This window comes from Alosa alosa, chromosome 11, assembly GCF_017589495.1.
Source record: "Alosa alosa isolate M-15738 ecotype Scorff River chromosome 11, AALO_Geno_1.1, whole genome shotgun sequence".
NCBI lineage: Eukaryota > Metazoa > Chordata > Actinopteri > Clupeiformes > Clupeidae > Alosa > Alosa alosa.
In genome coordinates this window covers 15,592,634-15,607,469 of record NC_063199.1, presented here as the reverse complement: position 1 = coordinate 15,607,469, position 14,836 = coordinate 15,592,634, and the positions used below count along the sequence as shown (strand labels likewise).

The 14,836-nt window shown below is 44.8% G+C and overlaps 1 protein-coding gene across 1 annotated transcript in view; it reads right to left on the bottom strand.

Moving 5' to 3' along the window:
• dennd4a (DENN/MADD domain containing 4A) overlaps positions 1-10,744 on the bottom strand; it is a 51,322-nt gene extending 40,578 nt beyond the window's left edge. The window contains 2 exon segments of the mRNA XM_048257230.1: positions 2,946-3,302; positions 10,438-10,744. Of these exon segments, the coding sequence (XP_048113187.1) occupies positions 2,946-3,277 (332 nt within the window). The 5' untranslated portion in view covers positions 3,278-3,302; positions 10,438-10,744.
• Positions 10,745-14,836: the final 4,092 nt, after the last annotated feature.

Genomic DNA, 14,836 nt, shown 5'->3' with positions numbered 1-14,836 from the left:
GTATGTATGATAACATGTATGTAATGGTAACGTATGATATTAAAAGCCAGGTACAGAGCCATGTATGTCATGACATACAGTAAGATATGATATTGAAAGCCAGTCCTTGGTAAGGACAATCACTGTGAGTGAAGTGTGTCACCCAAAGCATTGTGGGTGTTTGTATGTCCGTATGTATGCGGAACAGATTCCTGTGGTTTCCATATAAATTCTCTAAATAAGTTCTCGCAAGAGCACAATTTGAATTGTCTCTGCGAGACACTCTGGCAATGCGTAATGATGCCCGTTACTTTTGCCACCTGTAACGCGGGGAGCAAATCACATTGGTGTATCTAATATAGGGAGGCAGGGGCGGAGCTTGAGGGGTGGTGCGAGGGCGCCCCTCTCCCACCTCCAGGTAAGGTGGGACGGGCTTCTCCCACGGCACAAGGCCGGAGGAGCTAAGATCATGCAAACGGTTTCTTTTCAATCATTTTCATCAGAGTGGGACGTATTAGGCTTATAGGTTGCCCCAGTCAGGACGAGTTATGACTCGGTTGCTGAAAAGTTTTGAAATTTACTTTGATGATTTAGTAGGTGTAAAATAGGCTATTGAATAAAATGTTCTGCTGTATGACTGGCTTTATTTTAACTCTGATATTGAACTTTACGACGTGCAAATTTACAAAATTGGATCGACGATATTGTCTCCTACAGGCGTCAATGAGAGAACACTTACACTTACATGATTTTGGTTTCTATTTTCTAATTGGAGTAAGTCTTTGTGAGTTTTGTATTCCGGGGTACAGTAGCCTATATTGCCTAATGCCTTGACAATAGTTTTTCTTACCGGCTTGCTGTTTAAACTGACTGCGCCGCTCTGAACTTTCCTGCCAGGTTTATGACGTAAACCGCTACATCTCGGCTCTGGCATTGGGAAATCAGATTATCTGTCAATATTGGGCTTTGAAAGTAAGGGATATTTGCTCAGTAATAGTAGGCCTAGGCTACATTTTGTAACATTTATAGAGAAACCGAGGCGAAGTTAAATTAAAAATCGTTGGAAATTGAAAACATACAAAAAAAAATTCGGGGCTTTTAAAAAGAGATTTGGGGCTTGAGCCCCCGAAGCCACCCCCTCGCTACGCCAATGCAACCACCCAACAGTAACTTCTGCATTCAGTGAGATTTGCACCGCCCTAATTTTATTTTTGACTCTTCCCGTCACCGTTGCAACCTCTGAGCGCTCATTCTCCAAGTTAAAGACCATTAAAAACCACTTGAGGAGCACAGTGGGACAGGAGAGACTGAGTGGACTTGCCATGTTGTCCATAGAGAATGAGAGAGCAAAGAAAATGGACATAGGCCTACACAGAGCATCGTGGACGAGTTCGCGGAGCGCAAGGTTCGTCGTATGCCCTTCAAATAGTGCTGCGTATTGTTGTTTTATTATTAGGGGTCATTCAAAATTACATAGTTGCTCTCTGTGGCGCTGATGCTTGTAAGACCCGCTGTTGCGGGCATGTGTAACCTATGTTGTAAAATGTTATGATGAGTTTAATAAAGGGCCCGGTCATGTGCCCCGTCCCCGGCCCGGCTCTGACTTGTTCCGCCACTGTAGGGAGGCCAAAGGCGAGCTAAACAGATGACAGTCGTAGTGTTATTAAATTGCGTCCAAGTCCGGAATCAGTCAGTAAACGTTGGTCGTATTGTGTTATCCAATTGCGTGCAGTGAGATTTTTTTAACTGCACGCTTGGTGCCGCCCCACATTGCAACATACATCTCTCTCTTCCTCAAACACACACCAACACACTGACACACTGACACACTGACTCACACACACTCCCCCTCTATATGACTCTCTCACACACAGCCTCATGTGACAACTCACACACACTTTTACACTTACAGATAACACACACACACACACACATACATGCACGCACGCACACACACACACGCACGCGCACACACACACACACGTACGCACGCGCACACACACAGACAGAGGCATGCATCCATACACACAAACACATGCACAAACACGTGCACACAATTTTATGCCTCTCTGGTTGATATGTGTACTGTTTGATGAAATAGAATCCCCTTGGAGATCAATAAATTATATCTATCTCCACAGACACACGCACACACATGCACAGACACACAAACACACACACACAAACACACACACGCACACACACACACACACACACACTGTAGGACAGGAACACACCCACGCATGATTTATTGTTAGAACTGTGACATCTCAGCATCTCATTCAGACCGCTAGGAAGGCATCTGGACGCCAATTAGGCCACAGGCTGAGGACACTGCTGCTCCCTCATGTAAATTTACATGGCCCAACTTCAAGGCCCTCTCAGTATAATAAACACACACACACACACACACACACACACACACACACACACACACACACACACACACACACACACACACACACAATCCTGGCTTGCGCTCAACACTGATGCACACCAACAATCCCAGCCATCCCAAAGCGCAGCACTTGACCCAGAGGCAGAGCATTGCATCATTAACTATTTATCTCTTTCTCAACCTATTCAGTCTCCTGAGATGGACAGTGACCTCTACATGGAGTGTCATGCACACTTAGACAAGATGATGTTTTAAAACGAACTGGCTAATACTGTAAATAAAGAAGATCTGATGGACATGGGGTCTCCATGACCTTTCCTCTATTACAGTAACTTTTTAGGGCTACGCAGTAAAAAACAAAAAATGCTGACCACTTTGGAGTGATTTCTCCCCAGCCCCCTCTCCTAGCTCAAACCCTGCCATGCACATCCACCTCCACCCATGCACAAAACCATGACTAAGCGATATGTCCTGGGGGGGATTGTGTCTATTGTTAGAAATGCCATGTCGCCAAATTCTATGTGTAAAAATCTGCATCTCCATGAGCTCCCAGCTGCTGCTGCCTCACCCCAGGTCTGTGAGGGGGGGCTTGTCCCTGCCCCTGCGGTAGCACAGGAAGATCTGCGGCCCCAAGAGCGCCCCAGCGTTGAGCTCCGCGGGCAGCCCAGAGGGGGTGCTCTCCACACAGGTGTAGCCGCGCGGCACCTCCTCGCCCTGCGAACGGATGACCACCGCCACGTCGGTGATGGGGGCCCTGCCCTGGCCAGCGGCCGCGGCGGCGGGGCGGTGGCACGACTCATCGGCCTGCTGGTGAAGCTCCTCCTCCAGGGGCTTTGAGGAGGTGGTCAGGCCGGCCACCACAAAGTAGTCGGCTACGCGAGGGCTTTTGTCCTCCATCATATCCCATCACCGGACACAGAGAGATCTGAGGGACACAAGAGGAGACAGACAGGGAGTGAGAGGGGGACAGTGATTGAGTATAAGAGACAGAGAGAGAGAGAGAGAGCGAGAGAGAGAAAGATAGAGAGACAGAGAAAGAGAGAGAAAGAGAGAGAGAGAGGGAGAGAGAGACAGAGAGAGAGAACTGACGAGTTAGGCAAAGAGACAAATGGACAGAGACAGAGACAAGCATAGCAAGTTGACAGAGAGAGAGAGAGAGAGAGAGAGGAGAAGAGGAACAAGAACATTGGAGAGAGAAGAGTGCGAACACGTCAAGGCATTTAAGAGTGAGTGGGACACACACTTTATCTCTGCACATTCATTAAGGAAAGTTTGCTGAAACTAAACAGTCTCCACTCTGCAACGTCTACTGCTCCACAGTGAACAAACAGTACAGGAGGAATAAGGCATACTGGTTTTGGAGGTAATAATGGTTATATAAAAAACAAACTTTGTGATTCCATGAAAAATGGAAAGTCCCTGAAAGTGGAAGTGTGTATGATGATATTGAAAGCCAGGTACTGAGCCGCTTGGTGCAGGGCAATCACTGTGAGCGCAGTGTGTGTGTCAGCCACAGCAAAGGATGAGGAGTTTGGGCTTGTTTGCATGCGGAACAGATTCCTGTGGTTTCCATATAAAAATAGCCCTAAACACAAAGCGACCGTGGCACATACTGCAACATGCATCTCTCTCTTCCTTCAACACACACCAGCACACTGACTCACACACACTCCCCTTCTATGTGCCTCTCATAAACACAAACAAAAACACACACAAAGACACACACACACACACACACTCACACGCACACCGCAGCTTTGCAGAGAGCAGTTTGAAGTGAGCGAGGGCATCTGGAAATAGTTACATTCCTGGACTCCGACAGAGCATGAAAGCATATTTGAAATTATGAGAAAAATTTTGTGTCCCCTCTGCGTATGTTCAATACAGTTCTGCTATGGTGAGTATTTTGGAGCTTCATTAGTGCGGGCCCTAGTGTCTCCCCCTAGGTAGAGCGAAACCGTGAGCAAGAGGAACAGGACACTAACACACCAGACAGGTCAGGTACTCTTTAGCAGTGCAGAGTGGAGCTATCAGTTCCTCAGACAGTGTAACACAACACAACTCTGTTTCCCTGAAGAGGCTGACCTGGAAGAGTTTGCGGTCAGCACATGAGTCAGCCCCCTGCCTTTCTCTTCTCCCTGTGTGTGTGTGTGTGTGTGTGTGTGTGTGTGTGTGTGTGTGTGTGTGTTTGTGTGTGTGTGTGTGTGTGTGTGTGTGTGTGAGTGTGTGTGTGTGTGTGTGTGTGTGTGTGTGTGTGTGTAGTGTGTGTGTGTGTGTGTATGGGCATGCATGTTTTCAGTGATTGAGTGTGTGACACAGGCTCTCTGCAGTAGCAGAGCAAGCTGAGTGACCCCTGAACTCTGCTTTCTGTCCCCCCTCCCTCAGTTCATGTCACCCAGGCGCTAGTCTGCCCCGTGAGAAGCAGCTACCTCCACAACACACAAGGCCTCTCTCCTTCCCGCGCCATTCCTTTACATTCCAATCTATCCTATTCCATTCAGCTTTTTTTCCCACCTATTCCACTCTGCAGTGTTCCACACCATTCCATTCCTTTACCTACCATAACATTCCAATCTCTTCCCTTCCTTTCCCTCCACTCCATTCCAATCCAGCCCTGTTCTTTCCTCTCTTCTCCCCTGCTCTGTTAGTGGGCACCAACCAACGCCCAACACCATCTCAACTCTTTTAAAGCGTCAAACATAAGAGACTATCCTCTCTGTTCATCACTTTTTCTGTGTATCCACCTTTATCTCTGTTTCTTTCTTATTCCACCTCTTACTTCACTTCCATTAACTTTCTCCTCCCCCTGTCCCAGCCTCAGATATTCTCAATGTCTGATACTCTGTGTTTGTCATTACTCTCTACAACAACAACAACAACAACAACAACAACAACAACAACAACAACAACAACACCTTACATTTCTATAGTGCTTTTCCAGGTGCCTGTGCACTTCCTGTATGGCTCCCTTCTTCAAACTTACAGTTTGGTCCATCAGTCTCCCCTCTTTGTCCTCACCCTCTCCCCCCCACACTCTTCCGCTCCTCTCTCTCTCTCTCTCCTCCTGTCTTTCCCCTCCCCCCTCCAGGTCTCTCTCACTCTCTCCTTTCCTCCTCCATGCACATGGGCTGGCCAGCCGTAAAAGCAGATGCTCCTGGCCGATTCATCATCATCACCACCATGTCCACTGGTCACGCGACTCCCAGCGAAGGCTTAACGGCTTAAGCAGAAGGGAAAACTGACCCCCTGACCGGCTCCTAGACATCTTAGCCCCCCCTCCTCATCGCTCTGGGACACACATCACTTTCAGTGTTTCCCACAGAATTGAATTCTATTTGTGGTGGTAGGTTTGCAGAATTAACTTGAATGCAACAGTTTTTAACAAATTAGTGCAGCACAGTTATGATTCTAACCAGATATAAGCACAATTTAGTACAACCAGGAAAATCATTGTGTGGTGGTCAATGTTGATATTGTGGTGGGCCGCCACAAATAAGTCAATGTATGGGAAACACTGACTTTGAAATACAGCTGTGCTCACGCCAGACAGCACCACAGGCACTGAGAGAGCATGTGGAGGGACAGGAAGTGGACCGTGAGGAGGATCCTGTGACGGTGGGACTGGCCAGGGCAGGCCGGCCCTCTTGGCACGGGGGTGATGTGCAGGCCAGACCTTAAGACACTAAGACACTAATCCTCCTCTGGGCTCTAAGTCTCCCAGGGGCGGGGCCGAGGGGAGCTTTTCTGAAAGCCACTCTGGGCCTGAGAGCCATCGAGCAGGGGAAGAAGGATCAATACACACACAGACACAACCACGCGTATGCACTTTGCTCTCTCTCTCCCAATGTTCCTCTCTCTCTCTCCAAATGTTCATCTCTCTCTCCCTCTCTCCCAATGTTCATCTCTCTCTCTCTCTCTCTCTCTCTCTCTCTCTCCAGCCACAGTGAGCTGCCTCTCATGCACTCTTACACACACGTCACTGTCACCTCACGAGGATTCTGATTCAGCCCACCACACACACACACACACACACACACACACACACACAGCACACACACACACACACACACACACACACACACACACACACACACACACACACACTAATGTGATCTACCCACAGAGAGTTCCTCTGATGCTATGTGAATGCATCTTAAAATACTGACGCTGGAAACTGAATCAGGACCCTTGTGTGTCCCTTGTCGTTACGTGACAGATTTGGGATTATATATAGAGATAATCTCCCGTCTGCAGCTTCTCCAACGCCTACTGCACGCTGCTGCGTCGACCAGGCCCTGCCCCCTCAAAATTATAATCCTCACCATGGAAACACGGCAAAAAAAATTCTCCCATGCAGATGAACTGTGCGCAAACAAGAGGAAATATTCATGTTCACTCTAATCAGTGGCCAGAGCAGCTGTGAAGGCTCGGCTGGTTCGGCTACCTGTTCACGGTTCATTTCAATATAGCAGTCTGACATCAGCCTACCTGAACACAAGGCTAACTGTGGAAGGGATATTCTTCTTTATTGTGGTTGCTAATTGTATTGTATTTCCTTATACCAAGTGTTTGATGGTGTTTTATTAACTAGTAATATGGATTAAATATGTTTGTTGCTGGCCAGTGGCAAGTCAAGACCATACAAGCTGGTTGGCCAGTCACTGATCCAAAGTTTTTTTTCCACAAGTCACCATCACGAGTGATTCACCTGTGATTCTAACTAGTTGAAGCTAAGCATGTGAGACTACTGAAATAACGAAGGAGCAATGTAATGTTTCATCACAATATAATAAATGAACAGTTTTGTGTAAAAGTGACTTTTCTGGGCCAGCAAATATATACAACGGACCAATACAAATCTGATGTACTGGCCCGAGGGGCTAGTGCCAGGACAATGTAACATTGGACTCTGAATAAACCTCATGTGATCAAATGAATTCTATAAGTGTAATAAATGAATTCTTCCAAGTGAACTCCGTTTAGTTTGCTGGAGCGCTGGGTTGGAAGCAGGATGAGGGCGGTGCACTACGAGGGTGTTCATCACTTTGAAGAAAGAAATGAGACATGACAACTAAGCCTGCATTTCCCGGAGCAACACATCATCATCACACTGAAAACTGCTCAACTCATCTTTCCATTCTTGCTTATGTAGAGGTTTTGTTTTCCTTTGTCTCTTCTGCTTTTCTATACTTGTGCCCGTTGAGACGTCAATTCATAGGAAGTTGCTTCTAAAATTAAGAAACGCCATGGCAACGTCATCATCCACACGCACTCAGAGCCTGTGCTGGAAGTCTCCGGAAAGAGCAGCGCTTTCATCACACAATCAGCATGGATCTCACGCTACGCCACAGCGAGCCAATCATTCAGCTTGCTCGAGAAAATTACACTCCGTTTCAACTTGGAGCCACCAGCCTCTGGCTCGACCATTGAGGAAAAAAGGAAGTCCTCCTCGTTGATTAAGACGCACAGCTGAGAGGAATGACAAGTTTCCTGCAACTCTTTCCTAACTCTGACTCACTGCATTTCACACACCACACACACACACCGTTTCTAAGTAACTTTTCACAAGAGTGTCTGTGAGTCATAAAATAACAGACACCATCAATTTAACATGGGTGTGAAATCATACCCATGCACTTGACCTGCTGAAGTTCAATACAACCTATTAATCATGTTTTGGATTCACCTATTTTTCCTGTATTGAAGCGCAAATTAAATGTGCAAAGAGACAAAGTCTACAGAACAATTGGCAAAGCTGTCAAGGCAATGTTTAGAAAAGTGTGGCTGCTCTTTCTATTGTACCTTCTATTGTATCTCTTTAGTGTTAATCTCAGGTGTACACAAATGCATCACTGCACTGGGATCCCCTCCAGACGAAATCCCAGCATACAGATCAGACAACAGAACAACAGTGGGACGGCACAATAGCCTCCTTCTCACAATGCCATTGTTTTCTCTAATTGCTAGGAGCGCCTCCTCCCAGTTCCCAGAGTTAAGATAAGCAAATACCCTCTTTTGTCAGCTGAGCTCCTCGGCTATGGGCCTGGGGAGCGAGCGGGTAAATGGATGCATCTGTCAAACATGATGAATGTGATATCATCCAGTGGTGTTAGACCCCGAGGGGCCCGAAGGGGCGCTGCCCCAGAGGCCCCTGCTGAATCAGGCCGGTGAGGCGGCCGAGCGTGAGGAGGAAGGGCCAGTACTGTACCGGGCCAAGCATCTGGTCCTGCTTACCCTGTCGAGGTAGACATTTGATTCCCTCTTTGCCCTGGCGCGCAACAGGCCGACTTCCTGAATTTTTAGGAAAGGAGGGGACTGGGCCCGGCTCGCTGTTCCTATTCCAAACCCAAACATCTGCACGGCTGATCTGGGCTGCAGAGAGGTATGCATGGCCCTCACCCCCGCCAATACACAACAAGCCAACATGCTCAACAAAACGCCCTGCCGTGTTCAGAAGGTAAAACCGTAAAACAACTTCACATGAATGCATGTAATATCTGCCAAGACAATAACATTGCTGAGGACTCTAATAGGAAGCTGGGTCTGTGGGCACAGGCGGGCAGGGGCATAGGCAGGAAGGGGCACAGGTGGGCAGGGGCATAGGGGGGCAGGGGCATAGGCAGGAAGGGGCATACTGTAGGCGGGCAGGGGCTTATGCTTTTCTCCTTCCTTTCGTTCTTAAATAAACAAGAGGAGCAGTGGGATCCTACACACATTTCTCATACCCAGTAAATGCTGCACTCTGTGTTGACGCCATGTTAAATGATTCATTATAATCAACCAAATCATCCAAAGCCCAACGCCTCAGGCTGCCTGCTCTGCCGGTCTACAGTCAGCGCTGGATAAGGAGAACATGACAAGCACCACCACTAAAGCTAATTGAATCATTCCATCACACAAATAACACACAGAGACAAATGGGCATGGCATGGTTTATGGGTGAGATAAAAATGACCAGTACTGTACATCACACATTGACCCCAACAGCTGCAGCCACTCAGTTACCCATGTCTGAACATCAGAGTGGTTTGACACTTGTTATGGTGAGGGCGTGGAGAATCATTGTAAAGTGCATCTCCGACAGCCGAGTCCTGTGAAGGCATGACTTACAACGATACTTAACCCTCAGGTCAGGAATGTGCCAGCTATTAGGGCCAAAGGTTCCTTATATCCTGAGCTCACTACGAGCTTGAAGCACAGCCCAGGTGGTGTTGTGTCAGTAGGAAACCCCACTCAGCAGAGATGACGTGCAGGATTGCGAATAGCGGAAATCTACTGTAAGATGTCGTGTGGTCTGGCCTGAGTGTGGACATGCAATCTGAGGGGGAAGCCACAGCCTGGCTTGGCTTGAGGCAATATTGGGCTATTACACTGCCACATTCACTCTTGCTTACAGACTGTACAGTAGTCGTTGGACTGTGAAAATAGCCGTATAGGTGTAAGCAAATGTAGCTTGTGAAAATAGACGGTTTGGCTTGTAACAACCTAAACAGGTATGAAACACATTACATTTCACATGAATTTCAGAAATCCGTTAGACACGGCGCAGCCAACGAGCACAGGCTGTCAGCTTCTCTCAACTAAGCACTGACCCAGCGCTAATATTACTCCGTGTCTATAGGCTACATTCGTTATTGTCCACGATGCTATATAGAGGCTGACCTAGTACGTTGTCAGTCAGACACACATTAACTACACTGGATGGATATAGACCACTATAGGGATTTAAAAGCAAATTCGTGGTAGTAGCCAAGCACATTTCAAAGAGGCATCACTGTCAAACAATTGCGTCTCGGTACCTAGGCACGAACATGAATGTATTTTAAATGTGAACAGCCACAATGGGCTATCCTATTCCGTAGCCTACCAAACATTGGAGGAGCTGATGCCAATGACATCGCCCTAATGTTTACACTACAACCATTCTATGGACGCCTTGCAAATTAGTGGGATAGCCTACATCGATACAGCAAATATAACAATTATTGAGAACATTTAAGCATCAACCGCATTGATAATAAGCTAGATCTATTTGATAAATATCGAATAATCGTACTTACATTGCATGGAAACGTCGGTTGTTTACAGATGGAGCGCTCTTAGGCACATTGTCTTTCTTCACCGAATCGCCGTTTCAAATCAACTTAGCCTAGCTGAAGCCTGCAACCTATTATTTGTCAAAAGACTGTTATGAAAAATCCACCATCTTAATATTGTACAAAGTGCGTCTTTTCTTCAGTTTCTAGCTGTCGTTGGTACAGAATACGTCCTGGTTAGAATATGAGAATACACATCTGTATTTCCAGTTGGTTGGATGCGCTTGTCTACACTGAGCGCGCAAGCGCTTATCAAACCCTGCCATCCCTACTCGTGACCCCGCCTACAACTACAGTAGCCTACGTCACACATTATATTTAATACTCATTACATTTATGATATTGGATACCTCTGTCTGTGTTATACACACACATTCACTGATATATTTAGAGTGAAAACAAAGTATAGACAAAGTGTATATTTATATTTAAATACTAGCAGGCGTCATATTTAGATTTGATTCAACTTAATTGTGCAGAGCATAAGTAGCTTACAAAAACAACGAAATGCAGTTTGCCTAACCAGAAGTGCAAAAAAGCAGAAAAGTGCAATGTGATATACAAAGTATAGACAGGAAGTGCATAGACAGGACAAGAAATATAGTGCCGTGTGATACAGTTGGTTTACAGAAGGTGGTTTAGAGTAATACAAATTAAATATAAATATGTGCAGTGTATTAGCAGTTACCTTATAAGAGCAGAATAAATATGAACATACAGATATGCAATGTAGTGGCAGCACTATTAGTAGTAATAACAATATAGATATATGCAGTGTATTAACAGAATATATTACAGAAAAACTGATATAGCTGTCAGTTGCATTAAAGGGGAAACTTCTCCGTCTTTTTCATAACACATTGGAGGATTCATTGCTGCTAGACAATGGGAAATACTTTTGTTATAACCCATTATCAAGAAAGTAGGCTATATTAACAAAACCACTGTATGAGAAAAAAAAAAACTCACAAAACTAACTAACAAAAACTAAACCAAAGTGAATTTTCAAGAAGGAACGGTTTGCCACAAGTAACCACACACGAGTGTGACTAGTATTTGCTGGTGTTCAGTGTCATAAAGTTGTTATTTAATCATAAACTCAGCTCTCTACTGCTTCCAAGTGGTTATTGACACCAATTACACTTCAGAGGAATGGAGATTTGGTCTATTAGATATGGCACAATTCCACATTGAGGTCCATTGCCTTACCAGAGGTTGCCCATATCCCCCTAAACAATGATGTATATTGAACCCAGTTGAGATGTTTTGTAATTGTTTATTGAACCCATTTTGAATATTCATCCAATTGTGTCATTTTCTTCTTCAAACAACACAGCAAATTAGGCAACACAGCAATTAGGCCTGGGTCTTCTGCAGAACATCCCAGTGCCATAGGCTACATGACTGGGATATTATTACTAAAGGTTCTTATTTGCATTCTTAAAATCTCTTGTTTCACTGTGACCTGACCTGAACATATTTTAATATTGGATGTGTACAGTATGGCATTCACTCAAAGTGTAAAGAAGACAGACTGCTGTGAGAACAGTGAGAACAAAGCATCACATCACTTCAGTATTTGAAGTTACAGTAATGTGCATTTTTAGCCTATCTATCTACCCAACTGGCCTCAGACAGATAGCCCGCCCCCCGTGGCCACCGGAGGGATTTTGAGTGCTTCAATCAAGAGTAGTATGACCCTCCCCTGAAGGCAAGACAGTTTTCAACTAGATGTACCGCATAGCGGTACAAAACATGACCGCCGCTCAGTCCTGTACATCCGTTCCGCGAAAATAAATCACACTTCAATTTGTCTCCATATTTTACTCCATCCCCCACTCTTGAAACTTTTGTGTATGCTTGTTTGGCATGCCTGAGTGTGTGTGTGCGGCTGCACAGAAAGTAGCCTACTGGTGCTGAAAAGGTGAATAGATTGTAGAATAGCCAAAGAAGATGTAGCATTGTTATAAAACCTTTAAAATCTCTAAACAATCACAAATAGGGCAGTTCATCACAGTTCATCCATTGCAACTGGATTGATGAAAGGTCACTTACATCTGTATACGCTACATTGTATTTGGGAAAAGCAAAAGGTATCAGCATAATGTTATTTATTTATTTATTTATTTATTTATTTATAAACAAAAACATCTCTGTCAGTTCCATGCCGGTTTCAACAGCTATCAAAAACAAAGGTCATTTTTGGATGGATTTTTTGTGAATGTTTCTTCTTCTACATAAGATTTTAGTCATCTTTAGTTCATGTAATACTTTATTGTCAATGCACAAATTAAGTAACAGTAGTCTGAAACGAAATGCTGTTTTACATCTAACCAGTGGTGCAAATAACAGACATGTCCAAATGGGCCTTGATGAAATGCGTCGCTAGACTGTTCATACACATTTTAACGGGTCAAAGTTGAAGAGCTGTTGTCCGTTATTGTTCGTGCAAATATAGGCTGATTCATGTTCCCTTGTATTGTGTAACTGAGGTCCATGGCTAGTCTGGCTTTCACCAGACCAAGCTCAATCTTTTAAGAAATCAAAAAATAAATAGCGGGCAGATCAGGCATCAGATAGTCCATAGGCACCCGATATCGTTTAATTTTCCGATTGAGATATCCACGCTCTGGCTATTCTAAATGCAAAAATGCATCAGGGAGTTATGACAAAACTGTAACTAACAAACTAGATCCTAATAGAAAGCTGTTAGCTTCCCTAAGCTACAGGCAGGCTTATAGGTAGGCCTATTTACAACATAAATTGTCAATAGGCTATGCTGGCGACACAAATAAAATCTCCTTTGGAAACCAATGGCTTACGCCTTACAGTACAGTATCAAGCGGACTTAAACTGCCATACCGTGGCGAAAAGTTGTAATAAAATTCACACAGCTCCATGAGTCAAGGAAAGCGCGAATGGACCCACTACACATTAGCTTAAGGTGTGTTGCTAAAGCAGTCATAATGAAATGAAGGTGTCATTGTTTGGATACTTCACACACACGTGCTTTTTAATTTCACAGACTACAACTACCAAGCTGGAATCAAAGCACATCGATTCCCCTCTCACACCCTGCACGCACTTAAAACAAAATAAACAAGCATCTCAGTCTCACGCATGTATAGGCAAAACTATCAGACCAGTGTAACGTTGGTAAATCTTCCATTGCACAGAATGATTTTTGTAGCACGTGCAACAAATGACAGTCGAAAGATACAATTACAGTGCTGCTATCAATTTGCTTGGTATAACCGCATTTATAGTTTTCTATAAATGCAATCAATCAAATTGGCCTCTGTCACTCAATCAACGCTAACTGTAACATTACCTAGGTCCTTATTGATATTATAAGATTAACGTACCTGCAGTAAAAACCAAGCATGTCCGATAAACATCCTCAGATTTATTTCGGCTTCAAGAAGAAATGGGAATTACATTTCATGTGAACATCATCCTATCCTTATTAGACGTTCTCTGCGGTAAACTAGTCCTTGTAGGAAGCGTCTATTGTTTTTCCAACCCACTTTTAACTTCCAACAAAATTACGTCTCACTGCAACAATGCGCCATCTAGTGGACAAACGACTACTTATCACCAATACTGGAAATGCAGCCATGATGATGATGAATATTTATTTTGGCTTTCTTTTAATCCTACTGAATTTGTAATTATGTATCGGCCGTTCTAATACTGATAGTATGTAGGTGCCTGTGTGTGTGTGCATGTGTATATGTGTGCACCGCCATCTACAAGCCAATAAGTGTACAGTCACTAAATGTACACAAAACCTGATTTTTAGACCCCCCCCCCCCCCCCCATGGATGAAATTCTACGAAACTTGGCATACCCCCAGAGAATGCCAGGTCAATCATACACATAATATTTGGTGCAGTTCTGAACATCTTAACTGGAGATAGGGGCGATTAAAGCAGAATAATATTGCATTTTCATTTTTTACGGGGGGGGGGTGCAAATCACAAATGAGTGATTATGGGCCAGATTGATGTGGGCCCTTGAGACCAACATACCATAAAAGATTCTTCATCCTCAGTGCCACGGTTCAGGTAGTTATTTAGGAAAAACTGCTTTTTTGCGGTTCGGGGGCCCAGCAGGGAGGGGGGGGAGTGGCCCCCGGGGAGAAACTAAATTTTTCCGTAAAAGTCTAGTGGGGCTACATACCCACCAAATGACGAAAAAAAAAAAAACTTTGACAATCCCTATATGACCGCTTGCTAGCGGCGGTCATAATGACCCTTCAGGAGCATTTTCAAAGGCATGACCCTCCCCGGCCAATTATCGATACCTTGCGCCCACGCTCTTAAGCGCTATATGCTATGAAAACACATTAACTTAGGCTACC